The 22,432-nt window shown below is 42.1% G+C and overlaps 1 protein-coding gene across 5 annotated transcripts in view; it reads right to left on the reverse strand.

Moving 5' to 3' along the window:
• dgkg (diacylglycerol kinase, gamma) overlaps window positions 1-22,432 on the reverse strand; it is a 135,099-nt gene that overhangs the window by 23,433 nt on the left and 89,234 nt on the right. For all 5 annotated transcript variants that reach the window (XM_074657613.1, XM_074657612.1, XM_074657610.1 and 2 more), the window contains 2 exons: window positions 12,017-12,081; window positions 2,582-2,672 (listed from right to left, as the gene is read on the reverse strand). In XM_074657613.1, coding sequence (XP_074513714.1) covers window positions 2,582-2,672; window positions 12,017-12,081 — 156 coding nt within the window. The remainder of the gene's footprint in view (window positions 1-2,581; window positions 2,673-12,016; window positions 12,082-22,432) is intronic.

Genomic DNA, 22,432 nt, shown 5'->3' on the forward strand with positions numbered 1-22,432 from the left:
GATTTTACATTTAACCCCGCTTATCACTGACTGATTATGCCCCTGTATGGGCACTAGGGGGTGGGAGAAAACAATTGTTACAAGCATAGTATCGTGATATTTTAGGTGGTCATATTGTTTGATTATATAAACTATTAACCTCTTAACAATCCGACGCCAATCCTGGCCGCTACTCTGCCTTTCAGAGGTTGTAGTGGACTCAGTCTTAACGCTAGAGTGAAGATACTGATATCATATGAAACTAGAAACTAGAAAACCTAAGGAATCCATTGGTGAGTGAGAGGGAGTTAATGCTAACATCTAGGCTAAAGGATATTACATCACAACTACAGTCTATGATTTGCTGTATAATAGATATTTGTGCTTGTACCCACTTTGTGCACCGGTGATTGGTTTAAGACTGCCAGATTTATTTTATCCTGATGCATTACCTGGACAGAAGCCAAGTGTGAGGTTGTTTGAAGCAGCAAAAAACAGACAGCAATAAAATAAGTTGGCCCAATGTCAACACATACTGTATGATGCTAACAGATATTAAGTAACCTCATAGTCATCATAGCCTCATCTGGATTCATCAAATGCATCATCAAACACAACAGAGAGCGTCAACAACACATTGCCGTGACTCAGCATGCACGGTTGATTCATGCTGAGTCAAAGCAGCCACAAAAATGTTGGACACACACACCAGTACCATACCAGCCTGGTACTGCACACACATGTGTACCATACCAGCCTGGTACTGGACACACACCAGTACCATACCAGCCTGGTACTGCACACACACCAGTACCATACCAGCCTGGTACTGGACACACACGTGTACCATACCAGCCTGGTACTGGACACACACCAGTACCATACCAGCCTGGTACTGCACACACACCAGTACCATACCAGCCTGGTACTGCACACACACGTGTACCATACCAGCCTGGTACTGGACACACACCAGTACCATACTAGCCTGGTACTGGACACACACGTGTACCATACCAGCCTGGTACTGGACACACACCAGTACCATACCAGCCTGGTACTGGACACACACCAGTACCATACCAGCCTGGTACTGGACAGCTCTGTAGGGTGTATACAGAAGTGTTCACTCTGCAGTGGTCCAATAATCAAGACCATTTTATTTTAACACCGTAATTCATTCTGGGCCCCTCAGATACATTTGTTCTGCTTTTATATACAGTACATATATTTCATGTACATTTATATAAACTGCTTTCAAACACGTGTGTATTTTCGGCGGATTCAGCATGTTGAATCTTTGGCGGCGCTCGTCGGTGAGATAAATGGTTCTGATTGGCTGTTCAGCTTATATGAATCAGCGCACGTGAAGAGAAACGGACGAGAGGAAAGCAAGCCAACGAGTAGGCTCTTTTCATTTTTCATCTTCATCTCATCTGATTATTCCAATACACGGATATTTTCACAGCGACATGGCCGTCTGGAATGAAGCTAAGTGTTGAGTGAGAGTGGTTTGAAAATGGTCAACAAACGCTGCTTTATTTCATGTACGTATCATAACAGCGGCTTGTATATCAGCCGTCCTCCGTCTTCTGGTTTCCCTTTGTGAATGACGAATACAGACTATCGCCGCCTGCTGGTGTGGAGTTATTTCCTCTCATGCAGGCGCAGAACGTACGTGGTAGTTTGCCGTCGGCTGCGGTCTTTGCGGTGGGTTCGAGTGCAACTTTTTGGCCAAGACAAAGGCGACGTGAGGCAACTCAACGGGCGGCCTTCATCGCCGCTAGTTCTTTGATGTCAGGTTGGTGTGTCCCCAGCTTAAAACAACTTTCCTTTTGTGTAATTTCCTTACATTAAGACCATTAAGATATAAAAATGAAACTAAAAAGATTAATAAAAAAAAAAGACTAAGGATAAAGATTTTTCTTAAAGATTTATGTTGTCAGTAGGAACCAATGGGCTTGTGGCTGAGTGCAACAGACAGTGTAGGAAGAGACAGACTAACAGTGTTTGTCTTTTTATTGGATTTGTTGACAATAATAAAAATAAAGAGTAATGCCAGCCTTAACTAATGACATCTTGAATATTTTTTGTCTAATAATTAATATTTAAAAAATCTAAAAACATAATTAATAAATATAAATTAATTAAACATATGGAGAGTGTTGGGCATGAACCCTTTGAGGTGGAACGCAGCTTGTTTGCATTTTTCCCAAGTGGTTTCTGAAACGCTGCGTTTCTCGTGTGGAGAGCACCCAGGTGACAGATTACGCAGCGCTGCGTGACAGAATGAGGTGATCAGTGACTTTATGGAGCATTAATCTGATGATGTGCTATGAATAGCCCACCTCATAATATGAGACTTTGTTGTAAATCTTTGCAACACATAAAAGTAAAACAGCATCTGAAAGTCTGTCAACGAACAGGCAGGAAAACAAAGTTGTTGACATGTAGTGTACACAAGATGTTTCGTATTTTACTGCATCAAATATGGTATATTCTTGGGTATTTAAAGATATTTTTCCTCATTTCTGTCATACCGATCACTCTTTGTCATCCATTATGCCTCAGTGACAGCAGCTTTGATCAGACTGTGACTCACCTCCACTTCTATGCATTCGTTGAGTTTCTTGCAGGTGGCAGAAATGGTCTCAGTGGTACCAAACTCAAAGTACCAGAGCTTGTTCTTCATCCTGAGGAGCGAGGGGGGAAACAGAGGACAGACATGTTTTTGACATTAGTAAATATTCCCAGTCCTAACATGCACATTTCAGTGTTGTGAGCCTACAGCGTGATTTTTTTCGGGGGCACTGGACACATATTGAAGCTGTCCGGTGCCTCGAGTCATGTCACATTTTGAATGTGACCACAGAAGTCAAAGCTGCATCGATGCAGCCTAAAGCCGTTAAAGTGGAGACACTGTCTGGCAGCATTGATGACTGAAAGCACAGAAAGTTAACCTCGCCATCTGTCAAACAGGCGTTGTGCTGTAGTCCGCTCTTTCATCATCGCGCAGTAGTCGCCTCGGTGCCCGTACGCCAGGAGTTGAAGCGTCAACATTGCCTCCAGAGGGGTGAAACACTGCTGGTGGAGACTGTACGATCAGGGTAAATATTATTGTTAGTCACAACACAAAAGCAACCCCGCGGGACATTTCTGCCCTGCAGAGGGTTTGTCAGAGGTGACCTGATGGTTGCGGTTCTGTTTATATCCTGATGTCATTTGTTGCGGTTTTGGGACCAGACAGAGGCTGAATAACACAGTCAAGGTGAAACCTCTGCTTGACCAGGGAGGGTTCAGCAGTGAGCAACTGGTTCACTAACTGAAGAGAACTGGAGGTAACTGTCACAAAAAGGTGAAGAGTCACTGTAAGCTATCTAAAGTTTTAGATTTGAACCTTTCCGTGGGTGAGCAAACACTGCTGAACGCTGCCAAAAGCAATCATATGGATTCGTAGTTCTTTACACTCCCACCAAACCTCAAACACCTCAGGTTCAAAGTGTCAAATGAGCCCTAACTCTGAAAAATGTCTGATAACAAGAGTCTACAGCAGCTCTGTGAGGCTGTATTTAGGCACAGTGGCAAATCAACCTAATCTCAAGGGAAGGCGTAAATAATGCGACATTACAAGGACATTCCACGTGTCACGCAACACAACTACGTTAACGGCCGCAGTTAGGTATAGGCAACAAAACCACTTAGTTAGGTTGAGGAAAAACATCATAGTAGGGCTTAAAATAAGTACATTTTACAACGGTAAAATACATCCGGAAACAACATAATAGAAGTACAGAAAATATGTCACAAAATAACTCAAAATAACCCCAAAACACGTCGGGACTCAAACACTGGTCTCCTGGTCGAAAGTCCTGTGTTTGTTTGACCCATCCACTTGTGACGTGATGACACTTGAGCAAGAATAAAATCTTTTTTATCACAACCAAGATTAAGAATGACCACAAAGCTCCAAGCTCAAGTTTACAAAATGACTCATCAAAAAAACAAAAACTGAAAAACCGGACCAACAGCATAACTGATGTCTCACCCTGCATCACACTCAGCACAGTCGCCAGAAGAAATGTTGGCAATGTCGACATTTCAGAAACCAAAATATGTTTCATAAAAAAAAAAGAAAAGATCATGGGTTTGTGTTAAAATAATTACGTAACAACCGTAACTAGTGTTAAATAACAACCGCCCTTAGCGGACATTCTTACATAACGTTAACTAACAAGCTTAACAACGTAAATGTTTACTTCTGGGTTCATACTTGACCTCGAACAACCCCTGGGTAAAAGTCCTGTGTTTGTTGGACCCATACAGCACAACTCCCACCCGCCCTCAGGCTACATCCTCACTAATACGTTTTCGTTTTAAAACACACGTTTATGCCTGTTGCGTCCACACTACTCCAACGGTTTCGAGCCCCTAGAACGGAGACGTTTGAAAATGCTGCTAACCCCGTTTTAGTTTTAAAACTCTGCATAACGCAGACACCCGCATTTGTTTCTAGATTGGGTCTTATCAGTCAGGACGTGTCTTTCCCTGATTCATCACACCCGATCATGTGAACCTTTTCTGGAAGAAAACAAACGACATCAGCCTCGACCTCCAGTGTTTCATTTCAACATGGATAAACGAGTTACAAGCGTTGATGACCTTGTTGTCTATGCTAGCAGCTGTTGAATTAAAGTTAAATTCTGCATTATATAATGCTACTACTGCCTACATGTGCAGGAGGAAAGTTATTATTTGAGTGCTTTTACCTTGTCCAGCAACGTTTTCAGACAGAGATCATTTTCTTTTTAAAACGTATTAGTGTGGCTTAGGGATGTTAATAATTAACCGTTTAACCGTTAACCGACATTATGCATTTTAACCGATTAACGCTATCGTTATCGTTAAACGGTTAAAATAAATATAATAATTAATTGGTCAAATAAGAAAATTAGCATCCCTAGTGTGGATGTAGCTTTAGTGGACTTTCTCAACCACCTAACTTTCAATAACTGTCGCTCAATATATGACGTCGCTTGCTCTGACTAAATGCAAAAACGTCCACATTCAGTGTATCCGTGCTTTGTAGAGACACACAGTGCCAACAGTTTTTTCCTGGCGACTGAGCTATCACTATACAAATGACACATATTTCATAATATGCCAGTAGGATCATCGGCATGTGGACATGCTGCTGATACTGACAACACAGCTATTGACACAACAGCTCAGCATCATGTGGGCATACCAGTGCCATGGTAATGTGCCACCTTGGCACCGAGAACAAGGAGAAGACATTTGAACAGAACACGACTTAAAGAAATCTGTTTGAAAGGTTTAAAATATTTCTCTTTTCACTCACTAAAATAATTCAGGAGATAAAACTCAACACGGACTTCAAACAAAGCATTAAAATAACTGTTTATTTTACTTAAAAATGTAACCTTAATGTCTTAAGCCGCTGCACTCGTTCACATGTTTTTCTCGCTGCTAATTGTCTTTCTGTCCCTTGTTCTCTCTCTGTTTCACCTTAATACCTCCCCAGAAACCTCTGCCGCTGTCAAATCAGGGGATTATGAGCATATTTGAGATCACAATTAGGAACAGTTGCGATTCTCAATGAGGCGAGCTGCCTAACCTCATTAAGCTGCTTCCACTTGAGACGGTCTGTAAAAAATGCAATTAACTCGTGTTTTTTCCCTCTCGTATGGACACAGAGTGCAACAGGGAGACAAACTACTTCCATAAGCCTTTCCTCTATTATTCCCATGTTTATGCACCAAAACTGGTGAAATGCTGGAACAAAAAGGATGTTAAATAATCTTAAAAAAAGAGAGTCTTTTTCCAATTATCGCCACATGTTTTTGTCCCATTTTTAGTCTCCAGTTCAGTTTGTAAGGCTTTTCCCCGAACAAAGCAAAGTGCTTATTAATTCTATTCATGCTTAATGAATACAGTTGGTTTGAAAGATAACTTGTCTCTTTCAAACTGGAACATTTCAAAGAGAATTGGTGGAGTCACACTTTCTGTCTGAGAGAGAATGGAGATTGGCTCTAGTGGAAGGTGGAACTATGTTGTTATGAAAACACTGTTCAGCAACGCTCGAGGCTCCAACACTCTCTAGCTGTATACTGTATCCAGCTATCTCTCTCTCCCATTGTGCCCCTTGCTACCCCTCCCTACAGATAACCATCTCACTTAATACCCAAAATGAGCAGTGACCTTATGACCCCACCACCTATTTCCTGCCCCTCCTCTCTCTCATATGTCTTGCATTAACTTATAGAACCACCCTCAACCACCACTGAGGCAAAACAAACCATCTATGGATGTTCTGATGGTGACGCTGCAACACCAGGAGGAAAACAAACTGTCAAAGACCATAAATGACAATGATCCATACAACATACTGTGGTTCAGTTATTGAAAGTTACGTGCTAAATAACTATTGTATATATATTGTCTAATCTGAGTATAACAAGTATTTAAGTCTGCTACAGGAGGGAGGGAGGGAGGGAGGGGTGGTGAAAGGGTCAAACTAACAGAGGACTTTACCCCAGAAGACTGCAGTTTATAAACCGTGTGAGACTAAAAGTGTTGCGCTTTTGTTTTGTTTTATTTTAATGTTGTAGTTATTTTAAGACAAACCATGATGTTGTTTTATTTTACTAAACCTTACCAAGTAGTGTTGTTGCATTTTTTGTTTTGTTTCAATTGGGGCTGTCAAACTTAACGCGATAATAACACGTTAACGCAAATTTCTTTAACGCGTCAACACAATCGATATTTCGGAGATGGTAGCTAGCTCGGATTTAAAGCTAGAAAGAAGATACCGCTATCATATGAAACTAGAAGACTTGAGGAATGAAAGACTTGACGTTCATGTCTATGTAGAGCGAGCACAGGACGCTGACTTTCGTTGACTTAACGGCCACAGGTGTCGCTGTTAACAAGCAATTTCTGATTCTTACAAACAGTCCCTTTAATTGATTTACAATAATAAATATATGCATACATTTGCATAAAGCTAGCATTTTTGTCCACTCCCATGTTGATAAAATTATTAAATACTTGACAAATCTTCCTTTAAGGTACATTTTGAACAGGTAAAAAATACGATTAATCATGAACAATCATGCAAGTAATCACGATTAAATATGTCTCCTTGTCTGCACAAGTGTAGATTTGAGGCCAAAACCAGGAGAGAAAGATGCACTACTAAAATTATTCTTTCCTCCTCCTCTTTTAACACTTCCAAAACCAATAGTTCTTCTCTGAAACACACACACACACACACACACACACACACACACACACACACACACGCGCGCGCACACACATAGAGAAAGACAGCATTGTGCCCACTGTGAGAAGTCATTAGCACCTGGGCTTTGGGCTCCTGGAGGTCTGGCTACTGTGACCATTAGATGTGGTGGTTTGAGGTGTCAGGAGTCACACATCCCCTCTGTCCCAACAGGCCGGGATGGGATGGAAGGGTGACACTGAGGGGGTTGGTGCTACTAGACAAGCGGGGGATGGTGTGATGTGTGTGAGAGACACACACATCACACATGCAGACAATGTGAGACAGTGAGTGGCAGGGGGGACAATAAAGCACTTGAGCTACGTGCTACATGTGGCAACGGGCCTTTTCTCACCAGGTCAAAGGTGATTTATCATCTGCTCACCCGCAGAGAAGAAACTCCACACTGACTCCTTTCAATTGAAATAGCTATAAAAAGGACGGATATTTACTCTGCCAAAACATCAGTCAGACAACAACAGAACAGTTGCAGTTGTCCATCAGCTGTCTGCTACTCCGTCCACAGAGGACAAAACAACAACCTGCAGTGTTGGCTTACTGTAAATAGTGTACATTAGACTGTTGGTGTTATTTTGAGTGTCAATACGGTTGGATCAGAGCCACGAGTGGCTCACACAGCGATGCAGCAGAATAGAAATCATCAAAAAGCAACAGTGAAGGACATTTTGTGGAGAAGAAAGAGCTCTATGGGTTTAACCTCTGAGTTTATGTCTCTCCACATAAATGCTTTACATCTTTTAACTCTGGCGGTTGTTTAATGGATCAAAGAGAGAAAGAGAGTCCTCAGAGAAGAGAGGTATCTTTTATCTTTTCTCACCCTCTCTTCCTTCGGCTCTGGATTGGAGACTAAAGCGTTAATTATTGAATTTCAAAGAGTCTTTTTCTCTCTCTCTCTCTCTTACCCCCGTCACAGTATGTAGACTAATTAACTGTGGAGGTTGTTGTCGTCATACAAACAACATGAAACACCAGCTAAACATACAAGAGCAGCACAGAGACTCGGTTCCCACGAGTCAGTGGCCTTCAAAACAAGCTTTTACACTTTACTGAGTGGTCCAACACAGTAAAAGTACACATTGAGTTTGCATGAACACACAAACAGTGTACAGTATCACAGCCCGTTGTCATTCCCAGGGCGTCAAATACCGACGCTTTGTCGCAGGCCATCGACGCTCGATACTGCCGCACCCTTTAACGGCAGTACGCGATGCACCGGGTGTTCCATTAACTACAATGTAAACCCATCCACGGCAACACTAAACGCTCAGAGAAAGTGCCGTGGTTACGTAGTTTAAAGAACGAAAAGAGGCACAACGGGTGAGCGGAAAGGAGAAGTGGATGGGTCCAACAATTATAATTACAATACAGTTACAATCAGCTGTTCGTTCGTGTACAAAGACAAGTCACATTTGCATTGTAAAACTTGCTAACACTCCCGTTTCCCGGGACATTCCCGTTTTTCATTGCCCTCTCCTGGTTTCCTCCCGGGGTCACAATTCTCCCACATTTATGACAAATGTTCACACCTTTTTTCCTTTACGTTATCTCAACCTGTTTCTGTCGCTGTACCCTACTGCCCTACTGTTTCCACTCGGACAACAATACAGCTACACCAAATAACGTTTCCTGGGGTAAAAGGGCTGAACGCGGTTTGAGCTGTGCTTGCCGCTGGGTTCATTGTCAGAACGTCATTGGAAATAACAAGCTTTAGAGCGCAGTGGTGCCGTTGTCGCTGTGTGTCTGAAAGGACCTTCAGTCAGTGAGAGAAATGGAGGAAAAAGAAATAGACCGACTCAAGCAGGGGCAGAAAATAAATGAATGTGTGAATGAATGAAAACTGATGAAGCCAGAAATTCACACAAGTTCACTCCAGAGGGGCCAATTACTCTGTATTCGTTCCTGAGAATTAAGAGTAAAATGTTAAATACTTTAAATTTAGCAATTTTTTTCTTAGAAAGTCACCAGAATGCAGGTAACAAAGTGTCTGAAACTAACATTTTCAGACCCCCAGCTGTGGTCTTGAAATCCTCCCTATTTTTGAGGTCTCAAGGTTGGCAAGTATGCTGTAAAAACGTAGTAATATTAAGCCTGACCATGTTTTTTCTTGAACCTAACTTAGTGGTTCCATTGCCTAATCCTAAGCAAGTGTTTTTATTAAATTCACAACATGAAGCATGAGTTTACTGCGACTGGAGAGTGACGCTGAGGGGTCTGACAAAGCTTCAGTTAATGACGAATTGAGATGAACGTGCTGACAGTTTATACAGAACGACTTTTAAGCAAATGATTGGTTCAAGTCCGCATGCAGCTGCATCGCTGACACTGGCCAACGCTTTGCATAGAGGTTGAGACACCTGAGAGCATTATTAACTAACACACCAATTGTTTGTTAACACACCTCAGCCTCGGGCTACAGCAAAGACAACAGGCAGCACCATATACTCATCAGCAGTGATTCAGCTCAGAGCCACAGTATCTGTCTACAGCATCTGTGTGCATACGGCTGCCGTTTGTTCTCTGCCGTGCTTCTGAATGAGTCGTCAAAGGGAAGGATGGCCGCAAACGGCTGCTGGAAATGAAAGCAGGGAGACTTCAAAGGTGGTGTTTCCCCCACAACTTCTGGTGCTTAAGGACGGTATTATTGGTTTGGGGGCTGAGGGATGTTTATATTTTAAGAGAGAAGGCCATATTCTTTATTTGTTATTTTGTCAACAAATCTTATGAAAAGACCAAAACTAACAGTTGTTAGTTTGTCTCTCAAAGACAAAAAGGGGTCAGAAAGGAACTCAGAATAAACTACAGTGACAATGTTGATCATTACTAAGGAAAATGTCAGTCAGTGCAACAGTGTGGCTCATTAATGCTAGCATATGGTGACCAGATCCCAACAAACCAAATGTGGGACAAAGAGTATGTTTGTGTGGGAGAGGGGTCGGCAACCTTTACTATCAAAAGAGACATTTTAGGCAAAACCACAAAACATTTTGAGCATTTTGATGAAGGTAACACAGCTTATAGTCTAAGTATATAGTATATAAGTCTAATGCAGTGAGGGCCAAAGTGCCAATGTACTACGGAGTATTAGGGCCACATTGAGGGAAAAACATCTGAGATTTACAGAATAAAGTCATAACTTTACGAGAATAAAGTCGCAATGTTACCAGAATGAAGTCATAACTTTACGAGCAAGAAAAGTCGTAATATTACGAGAATAAAGTCACAACTTTATGAGAAAAAAGTCGTAATGTCACGAGAATAAAGTCACAACTTTATGAGAAAAAAGTCGTAATGTCACGAGAATAAAGTCATATAAATAAATTCATAACTTTACAAGGAAAAAAGAAAATAACCCGTAAAATTACTACTTTATAATATTATGACTTTATTCTCATAATATTATGACTTTATTCTCGAAATCTCAGATTTATTTTTTTTCCCTCAATGTGGCCCTCATACTCCGTCGTACTGTCGTACCATAGACCTACAACAATGATACATAAAATTGAAAATGTAAACAAAAAAAGCAGTTATTCATTTCCACAATTTAAAAAAAAAAATCCACAGGGAGCCACTGGAGAGGGGCTAAAGAGCCTGGTGTGGGACAATGTGGGACAGGTTACCAAGGCTAAGAGGTCGTCTACTCAAATTTTGATATGTTTATTTAATTTAAATAATAAACATTTCTATTCTGCCCTTTATCTTGTAACATCTCTATGCTTTGCCCGAATGCATCCATAGATCGGCACATCTCCGTAGAGATTCACATGAACTGTGTCGCTTCATGTTCCCGCTGTGTGAAATTGAAAAATAACTGGCAAATTTCACGAAAAAAACTAGAATCGCCTTCCACCAGCTTATTAATACTTATAATATGTATACAGTATAAATAAATATGTATAATTCTGTGGCTCTGGAGGAGCTGTGTCAAGTTTGATTTAAAAAACCCTGATGTAGTTATTATCAAATTGATCTTGACACTTCAAACTTATAACAGACAGATGAAGTCCGCTATGCTGCAGGTTTCATGTCTAAAAAGTTCTCTTGCTGGTGTGACGAGGTTAAATTTAACGTTCTGAGTTTGATCATCGTCGCCGAGGTATTTCTTCTCATCTGACTCTGGATCGCTGCTACTCTCTCTGCTGCTCGACTCTCTCACCGTCTAGTCAGACTAAAGCAGCTTCCACTGTTATATAACAATTAATTAGACGGCTACGCACTCGTCTGCCATTTGAAGATACTTTCTCTGCTCTGAGAATGACGTGAACCTCCATATACATCATTACCGTCTCGCTCTCCTGTAATATAACAGCAATGTTCGGAGATAACGATCTCCTCATTTGACATTTTATAATTAGCTGAGAACTTTACACAAACAAAAAATACCGCACAACTAATAATTGTCATTCCAAACATTAGTGTCTGGACTGAGGACACCATGTCTTTGGCCCAGTTGGGCTTCACATCCTCTCACGTCACAGCTCAGTGCCGATATATTGATCCCACTATGCAGGCAGGTTTTGTTCTGTTATTGATTGCTGACCATTGCGGCTCAGAGAGATATTGGGTTTCCAGATTAAAAAGGTCACTAGTTGATTAAGAGGTTGCTTGTTAGCTAATGGTGTTAAGACATTGGAGTGGGGAAGGTTATCAGTCTTTTCTGACTAGTAAAACCTGACTACTGCTCTGTGTGTTTATTTTTATCTCCTTTCCTCTCACCTGCTGTTGAACTTCTCAGGGTGCTTTTCCCGCATCAGATGGAAGCGATGGGCGATGGAGGCGTCCTGCAGGGAAAACAGAGGAGACAACATTAGCTGCAGGACATCAGTAAAACCTTCACATTATCACAGCTTGCTGTGGTTCTACAGGCAAACGTAAGAAGATGTTACACTGCAGTTCAAGTTCAACCATCTCTCACTTTTAGAACAAGCACCCTCACATCACAAAACAAGACATTCATTCACATTTGTTCAGTGAGTTAAAGGCATTTTATACTTTTGTTCGTTGTTTACATTCATTAGGATAATAGTGGGGGAGCGGCTTTGGAGGGAGGCCTGAAGGGACGGACTGTCAGTGTTGCTGACTTGGCGACTTTCTCTCTAGATTTAGGGACTTTTGGAGCTAGTGCTGCTAGCTACTGCCTTTGGAAAAGAGTTGGAAACACTGGGCTCGGTTTATCGGTTGTATCATTTCTAAAATCTACCGTATCAACCTTTAATACTTACCCCTTTCAATACATTTTTAGTTTTGTCGTATATGACCGTAAACTTAATAAAATCTTTGAGTTTTGGTCTCTTGGTTGGACAAAACCAGTCAGAGGATGTCCTCTGGTATCTTTTTTTATTTTATAGACAAAACAATTAATCGAATAATCAGGAAAATAATCATTATTTACAACCCCACCATATTTATGTGTAGCATTTGACTTTTCCACCTGAGCACACGTGTCCACAATCTCAACTGCCAGTGGTGTACAAATACACAATTTTAACAGTATTCTGATCAAAACTACCACAGTAAGCTTGGTGTAGTTGTTTGGTCTCTGCAACGTTCCCACTAAAACAAACTCTTCGTCATGTGCTGCAGTAATTCAGTCTGAAGATGGACGACAGTGTAAAATACTAAGAAAAATGGAGCTCTGACTGATGAAAGGTCAAAAGTTGACCAGAGCAGGGCTCAGAGACTGGACCCTGCCCTCCTCTCCCCATGTGTTTAACCTCTGACCTCTGGGGCAGAGGTGAGCGTAACCCTGATCAGTCACGAGAGCAGCCTCAGTATGATCTCACTTACAGACAAACAAAAGCACCACGCTGTCACACCATGCACGCAATTTTCATTGCATTTATCATAGAAATGCTTGACGGTCACCTTTTAAAATGGTCAACTTGCATTTCATAATACTAAACTGTACAAGTCAGATAAATCACAAGAATTTTGATTTAAAGCTCCTTTCAGACTCGTTACCTAAATGTGAAATTTTACACAAAACAGCTCCACTGTGGCTCAAGTCTGAAATTAACATAAAGGCTACAGCAGCACAAGAATATCATGATCATGCTGCAAAACGCTTCACATCATGTAGGCCGCACGCACACAACATCCAGCAGCGTACTGAGCTGTCAGTGGATGTGATCAATTAAACAGAGCAGCCTTAATTTGACTGCACGTTGAGTTTGACCAGAGCTGCTTCTTCTCCACTCAGGCCCGAGGATGTGATCTGTCTTCCACAGATAAACAGCAACCATACATATAAAATATCGACTATATGTCAGAGGAAGCGATATAGCTAACGTAGATGTACATGGGGCTCTTGTGATGGAGACGGTGCACAGCACCAGAGAGCTCGCTGGATGGGAAGTGTCACTCTGATGGAGGAGTCAGTAATGATGTTAACGTATGAAGGCAGAGTCAAGGACTGTTATTGTGTAATGACATCATTTGGTCCTGCTTAAAGTGCTTAACAGTGACAAGATACATGACACAAACCGACTTGCTTCCATAAAGACATGACATGAAAGACACATTAACTACTATAAAATACATATTTTTTAAATTAAATATATATGATAGCTGCAATTACAACAAAAATCTACTTTCTGAAGGAGTCCTGCAATACAAATATCACATCCTGACTCAGGAAGTCGAGCTGCTACCGGAGCCGGGATGTATAGCAAGCGTGGAGCGAGTGGAAAAAGAAATGTGCAATTTCAGGGGCGGCGAGGCTGGAAATCGTCGTTGGCGTTAAGTGCCGCGCTGCGCCAACAAGCACTGGTGCGCGCCTAGCCGTCGGTGTGGGGGTATACTTAGAAAATAATAGGAGCGGCTGCTTTGAAGTCTCTCTCACCTGAACCGGGAATTTGGGTATTCAATAATCCTAAAGCTATGTCAATACCTATAAAGCTGGAGATACGAGAACTCTGCTGATCTTGCTGCTCAAACTATTACTAATATTTTGTGCATTTCATAATGAAGGAAAGAAAAATTTGGAACGGGAAAGTGGTACACAGCACTGGTGGGACGAAGTCATTGTTTTGCAAGTCCCGAGTCAAGTCCTAAACTTTGAGTTTCGAGTCCTAAACAAGTCATATTGCGCTCTTCACCAAATCTAATGCCATTTGCGTCTCCGTCTGTACTTTTTGAGCCGGACGTTTTGCATACTGCAATAAATTTTTTGTTGACCACTGTGTAGTTTTTGTACGCAAACAAAATTATATTTAGTATTATTATTTCCAACTTGTGCTCAGTAACGTATCCGCTTTGTTTGGAATTAAGTGTAAACTTACTTGGAGTAAATAGCGTTATAACGTCAGTTGATTCAGGAAATTAAGAGAAATGAGTTGATTCGTGGCACACTTTTTAAATTACATACTTATAAATCTTTGGGCTTGGAGGAAGATATAGAGAGTCCAAGTCACGTGACTCGAGTCCACAACTCTGTTACACAGACTAAAAATAAATATCAATAAATATAAATGACACAATGTGACATCTTTAAGCTCCACACAGTGTGCTAATATTACCAACCTGGCTGGTCATTAGGTGTTAATCTGCTAACGGGATATAAGAGGAAAATGAGCAAGCTGCTGTTTAAGAGGCAACAAGTGTTTGTTTCCTACATTTCCACTTCCTGTGTAACCCGTGATTTATTTCATTTCATGGTAAAACTAAGGAATCTTAGTCAGATAATATATCTGTTATACTCTCTTTTTGTGATTTTTAAAAGAGGTGTATATCTACACCTAAGACCCCCCCCTTTACACCTGGCATTAAAACACGTCTTGTATCCAGATTGCATCTAGATATGATTTAACCTGATTACATTTACACCTGGTATTAATATATGTCTCCAGTGTCCACATTGAGATCAAATTGAGATCCAATCGCTCTGTCTGAAAGGGCTGAGAGGAAGCCTCCGGAGGCTGCATACGCACAGGCTTGCAGGAGTGGCAGGTACGAAATGCACGGTCACATCAACCTAAAAACGCCGCCGTTTAGTGGGAGAGGGCCCGCAAATGTGACTTTGAAGTACAATTACACTCGCACAAACAGAGGGATGAGGAGAGGAGATGCTGATCACAGATAGAGCGGTGGCGGTGATCTCCTCCCTGGTCACGGCGGTCCAGTGACCGGAGCACGCTGCACATCCTGCTGAAGCTTTAAATATTCGCTGTTGATTACTTCCGAAGCTCTGGAGCCCAAAAAATGGTACTCAGGACAGCCATATTTCTGCCCACGTAGTTGTTGTATGTGGATCAAAAATGCGTTCAATGTGGTCATTTTGGGTGCATTTACACCTGTACTTTCATGTGGTCAAGCACAATCCGATTGCAATCCAATCACCCAAAACACATTTTAATGCCAGGTGTAAAGGGGGTCAAAGTCTTACATCATTTAACTCTGACATGCCAAAGCATCAGTGACGGCAGCCTGGCACGCTGCCGGCCTGTGCAGGTGTTTCAGCAACAAGGAGAACGGAAGTTTGTGACAAGACAGGTGGACAGGTGCAATTATACGCATCCTCACCCGTCACCCTCGAAAACCATCCACCGGTGCTGCCGGCCTACCGCAACGCACCTCCTCAATACTACGGCGATGTGCTGAGATATCACAGCATCAGCAAATCTTATAATAGAGCCGTATCTGCTGCTTTAACTGGCGGAGAATTTGATACTGAAACCAGGGGAGTGAGGAGACATCACAGGTGAACCGCTTTTCAAGACACATGAGACCAACATCGCTCACAGAGCTCAAACTAAAGAGCTGATTCTCTGGCAAGGTTACTCATCACAACAACACGCATGCATGCAAGAAGAAAAAGCTGCCTGAGGAGCCTTTGCGAGCAAAACAGTTGTTTTCACTGATTTTGGTAGAATGTGGGCAGCGAGTCCAGCTCAGCATGTGGATCAGGGCCAGACAGTGACACAAAGTGGCCGCAAAGCTTTCCAAAACGTGATGGGCTGCTTCATGTCACTAAATCTGCTCTCAGTCCCCTGCTGCAGGCTAACACTGACCAGTCCCGCTTTTATGAATTCTGTCCCCCTGAAAAAACTGGCTGTAACAATATGTGACATTTGCCGTCGCCTATAGTTGCCTGTGTGATGAAGGTTGTTTTGATCTTGCCGTTTGAAGTTTTTGCACACGGTGCGTGGGGGCAAAAGGAGGTGCTACTGGATGGGTGATGTGAAAAGTAGGAAGGGAAAAAAGGAGAGACAAACAACAACAACAAAAAAAACAACAACAAAAACGCTGGCTGGAAAATGTCACCTCAGTGGGACCCACAGCAGAGTGATAGGTTGTCAGTTCACCCCTATTGTGTTTCACTGGCCTCTGGTTAGGGGCTTGGTTAGCTTAATGTCAAAGAGAAATGTCATAGTCAGCCTGTAATCTTTCATATCCTATGATTCTCTTATATTTAAACATACACCATCTATGATTTAAAGGGCCAGTGTGTAACATTTCAGGGGATCTATTAGCAGAAATGGAATATAATATTAATAACTGTTTTCATTAGTGTATAATCACCTGGAATTAAGAACCATTGTGTTTTCATTAGCTAAGAATGAGCCGTTTATGTCTACATAGAGAGCAGGTCCTCTTCACGGAGTCCGCCATGTTGCTCCACCATGTTTCTACAGTAGCCCAGAACAGACAAACCAAACACTGGCTCTAGAGAGAGACTTCTGTGTTTTTAGTAGTGTTATCATGGTAAAGATGGCCTCTGAGCGAGGCGAACAATGTTACCACGTTGTGCACTCATCTGCACGTGACTCACGTTACCCCAGTCTTGTAAAGGGAGGAGTGAGCGAAGGGGTACTCAGTTGGTTGTAATCTGCAACCACACCACTAAATGTCGCCAAATCCTACACACTGTCCCTTTAAGAGGTCTTCGTTTTTATACCAACATTTCAGAACCTACACTCCCACTCCTATTATTATGGAAGGTTCTACATAATAAAAATACTAATATGGTAATATTCAAATAAAAAATCAAACCTTACTGTCTCATAAATTGGACTTAACTTAATGACATAATTTTCACTTATCTCACAATTCAAAATGTATACATTTTCATTGTTTTTTGTCTTTTCCTGGCAGAAATGGGCTTCTCTCCATACAATATAAATAATGCTTTTAGTTTTAAAAGGTATTTTTAAAAATAATTAAAGATGCTAAATGCAAGATTGGGAGCATTTCTATTGCTTCTCAACAGCTCTCAACATGGCGACGGCTGAGCTGATGGCTCGCATCTAACGGTGCTAATAGTGCTAACAGTAAAAAACAAAGGTAACGGTGCTGACGGAGCTAACAGTGTTAACCTGAGGGGGAACTGGAGGGTGGGTGCTTCCGCAGTGTGTGCCGTCAGTCGGGACGACGTTATCAGCTGTAACCACCGTATGAGAGCGTTGCAGAACGGCGACCATGAGCTAACCAGTGAGGCACGGAACATGTAGGAACATGCACTAAAAGCACGGACGGCCGATCCGGCTATGTCAACAAAGCACAGAGAAACTGTGATTACAACATTGAATAGAGCTCGTATAGAGCACCTTTAAATTAACAGCACTTTTACTTTATTAAAATATTTGTCTACTCTTCCCAGAGGCTGATATAAGAGAATCTTTGAAAATGTTAAGTCTGTGAAAGAAAGTAAAGTTATGAAATGCATAAACAGATGAAGCTGGAGTATCTAAAAGTTATCCTATGAGGCAGTGTTTTTAAGAGTGGGTCCGCAGAGGTGATGTCATGTACTTTTGTTCACCAAACAGGATTTAGTCATTAAAAGCAGCATATAAAAGCATCTAAAATTAATAGAGTTTTCAAGTGTTGAGTGTGATGTGATGTTGCTCGTAATAAACAACATCTAAAGATGTTTTTTTAATTTGTTTTTATGTAGTTTATTAAGTCATGAATTATTAATGTCATAGAGACATACTGAAGGTTGAAGCCAAGTTTTCAGCGGCTTTAAAGACTGTCCAGGTGTGTGTGAATGTGCTTGTGTGTCCACATTTTTGACCGTGTGTGTGTGTGTGTGAGCGCCGTTCCTCCCGTCTTTAAGACCAGCCAGGTGTCACTCAGCACGGTCATTCATTACCGCGGTAACCTGGCCTGAACCTGGCAGACGCTTACTTCCTGTCACTGATACTTCCCCTGACCTTCAGTCTGTGCCAGCGCTACTCCATCTCTCTCAAACACTCACACACACACACACATCATTTTATATGCACACTTTCTGCTCCTTGTGGCCTGATTTCTGAACAAACTCTAACACACTCTGTTAAGGACAGCGTTATATTTAATAGGGCCTTTGTCCCCATAAAAAGTTACATACTGGCAGCGATGTCAGGGAGTAACTGCAGCACCTTTCCTCTCCTCTTAATTTAATAAAACAATGAAAGATCTGATGAGACTCTCAACTTATGAAGTATCCTGGTGGCGTAGAGGCAAACACTCGCACTCGAGTTCAGCTCCCCTCAGCAGTGCCTCCTGTTTGGCTGAGTGCTAAATAAAAGACATGCACCCCTTTACGTTACTGTGATGGCAACTTAACATGTTGGTCTACAGGCCCATACACACCAAACAGACTTCAAAGAACTAGCTGCAATGTAGGCCGACCTTTACGTTGCCCACGTCACCTTTGTTTTGGCCAAAAAACTGCACTTGAACACACCGGAAAGACTACAGCCGACGGCCAACTACCACGTACGTTCTGCGCCTGCGTGAGATGAAATAACTCTCCACACCAGCAGGCGGCGGTAGTCTGTATTCGTCATTTAAAAAGGGAACCCAGAAGACCAAGAAATGAAATACAGCAGCGTTTGCTGATCATTTTCACACCACTCTCACCACTTAGCTTCATTCCAGATGGCCATGACGTTGTGTAAATATCAGTGCATTGGAATGATCAGATGAGATGAAGTGAACATGTCTGAAGAAGCAGTCAGACTTCACATGGCTATATTTCCCCTCGTGGGCAGAAGGTAACATGAATGAGAAGTCCTTAAAATGCTCAGAAAACAGAAACTGGACAAACTCCATCTAAAGGAAGGAAGATTGTGTAACACTACTGAAAGCTCCAGAACACCTACTAAATGGACCTCGTGGTGAAGAACAATTAGCTCACTGTAATCCTATCTGCAGTAGGATTCAGGAGGGCTGCAGTGAACTGCATTAGCCCCTTTCATGTTTGTCATCCCGGTGCAGCTTCTGCCAATCAGGTGAAAGAAGCAGCTCGCGACTTATATGTCCATCAGAAGAGGCGCAGGGCCGTCTGTCTACACGCCCTCCTGGCGAACGGCTCAGTCGGGGCTCGCGGTGCACAGAAGGTATTGGCCATTAACGCTAGGAATCATCTTGCAGGGCACACACGCAGCCATGTGCATGCCTATACACATTTACACCTGCGCACCCATCCACAGAAACTCCGGCACAGAGACGCTGCAGAGGGATCAGCTTCCTCACTGCAACATGAGGTGGCATCTTTAATGGCTGCTGACATGGTGTGATTTCCTTCTCTCAGATTCCTCTCACCAGATTCTTTCCAGGCTGCAGGTCAAGTGAAAGCACTTTAGGAACCGACACCGACCTGCAGATGCTTACACCCACTGCCGTTATTTATTAAGTGTTTAATAAAGGGTAAATTCAGTATTTTTCAAACTGGACACTTTTTCCCCATGTTGGTCCAGTATTGAGGCACAACGCTGTAGATGGCAGCCGCTAAACGAGCTGTAACGTTATCATTTGGGGCACCCTGGCACCGCCATGTTACGCCCACTAAAACGGCTTGTTTTTGCCACAGACAGGCTCAGATTGTTATTATAAGTGTCTGACAACATTATGGAAAGCACCCTACAGAGAAATAAAATGCTTTTGCTTTCTGTTTGTCATTGTGTCATATGACTTGTTGACGGAAGACAATGATGGAAACATGAGTCAGTGTTGGAGAAAGGAGTGCTGGTGTTTCAGAGTTTGTCGTGTTGGAGTACAGAAAGTGTAGCTTAGTGTTATCTAAAAAAATGTCAATGTCATGGCTGAATATTTAGATGATTTCTACTGCCTGGTCACAAACATTCTCATTTTACAGCTAAACAGTACGCTACAAGATGATTCTGAAGACATTTGAAGCGAGAAATAGGCATTACAGTAACAGAATATTGATTCATATTTGATCAGCGCTGCCTAGTTTGACCGTTTGGTTGGAGTTTGCGAGTGATTGACAGCTGCTCAGAGACGGCGAGGCTCCAGATCAGCTGTGACTGGTTGTTTTCCTTGCAAATGCCATTAGAAGCACCAGAGGACACCGGAGGACACAGAGGAGCATGATTTTTTTAATGCACTACTGTCAGGATATAGTGACCGTTTTATAAAAACAACTTTTTTTTAATCATATTTGCTCCATTTCTACCCACTGCAGCTTTAAATGCATTATTTTAATCTGTAACTGAATCTGTGTGGAGCTATAAAATGTGACAGTATCAAATTATATGGAGCCACATGAAGCTGAAAAAGGAGGCAGAGGGCGGCTTCACACATATTTTTTATTGCTATCCTCTTGCCAGCCCCCACAGTGAGCCCACTGCTCAAAGCACCTTCAGACCGCCAGTTGCTCCTGCCAAAGGCTGATCTTACCAAATCCTCATCTTCTACAAAGACGATACATACAACTTTAGGTGTTTAAAGCCATTTTGCAAATATAAGAATATTTGCAAACTTATTTTTTCCCCTGGCGATCCATACAATCATATCTATCTAGAATATGGGAATACATTTAAACAGAAATCATATACCTTCTGATTTCTGTTTCAGAACTGTAAATCATTTACAGTTCTGAGTGCCTTGGCTGAGCCGACCACATGCTCCACACCATGTCATCCACAATTAAGTCAGTGAGATAAAGGACAGATGACTGTGCAAGCTTTCAGATTCGGCCTTGCCAGCCTCCCGTCTCCATGGCAACCAAACCCTGAGCAGCAAGGTCTGCGACGGGATGGCCGGAAACGCAAACCGAGTATGGTTAGTAAAGCAGATTTGAGGGTTACTAATGGCTACCTCTTTGGCGTGAGTCAGAGAACGGTTTGCTCAGGTGTCGTGTGCTGCAGATACTCAGCCATCTGTCACTGGTGCTCGTGGAGGCACAGCGATCTGTCGTTGTTTAATGGCCGTGAAACTATTGGAGGGTTGTCAGAACCCGAGCAAAACAGACGCAGTTTCACACAGACGGCCTCTACATTCAAGGATAAAGTTGGTGTTTAAATATATTTTTCTTATTGTCAACAATACCCATGAAAAGATCAAAACTAACAATGTGTTCCTCTCAATACTTTAAAACTTCCCAACCCCGTCTGTGGCTCTCAACGCCGAAACTATTCAGCCCCAAGCCAATAGTTTTATTTCTTTTAAGACTAAGATTAATTTGCATTTTGAGTGCTAGTGAGTTTTTACGACAGTAAACACGGATATAAAACAATACAGGATGTTTTATGAGGAAGGATATTGACTAAACACGTTTGTTAGACCTCAAGGATTCACATAATGTTTGAACATGTTTAGAAGAGAACTGCACAAGCCACCCAATACCAGGTTGAAAAGCAGTGTTTTGCTAAGTTTCAAGCCTGTTTCACCTCTAACTAAGCTTGCCGCGGTAGTCGGAGTTACTCGGTGTTCGGGGATACACCGCTTACATTACTTGCCCACCGCCCCAATTGAAGTTTAACTATTTTTTATAGAAATAAAAACCCATTTAGTTCATTTTCAACGGACGCTACCAACTGAAATTAAACGTGTTGGCACCGTACGGACTCTCAGCACAGAGTAGCAGGAGTCAGATTTCACACACACGGGACGAGATAAAGTTGAGAGACGATGGCGGAGGATTTGGTATCACAGCAAAAAGCAAAAGCGCCTATTGGGCAATATTTCGGATTCAAACCCAATGCTATAAGGGAACCATAACATTAATGAGACAATTAGAGGACGAAGCGGTCACAGCCGGTGTGAGTGGCGCAATGAAAGCTCAACCGGAGAGGCCAGACACACAGACATCTAACATCAAAGATCAAAGTAAGCGCTCTACATATATTCAGCTTCATCTTTTCTTGTAAAATGTCCGGTGTAATCTGTAACACCGGTGTTGTCACA

This window comes from Sebastes fasciatus, chromosome 14, assembly GCF_043250625.1.
Source record: "Sebastes fasciatus isolate fSebFas1 chromosome 14, fSebFas1.pri, whole genome shotgun sequence".
Lineage (NCBI taxonomy): Eukaryota > Metazoa > Chordata > Actinopteri > Perciformes > Sebastidae > Sebastes > Sebastes fasciatus.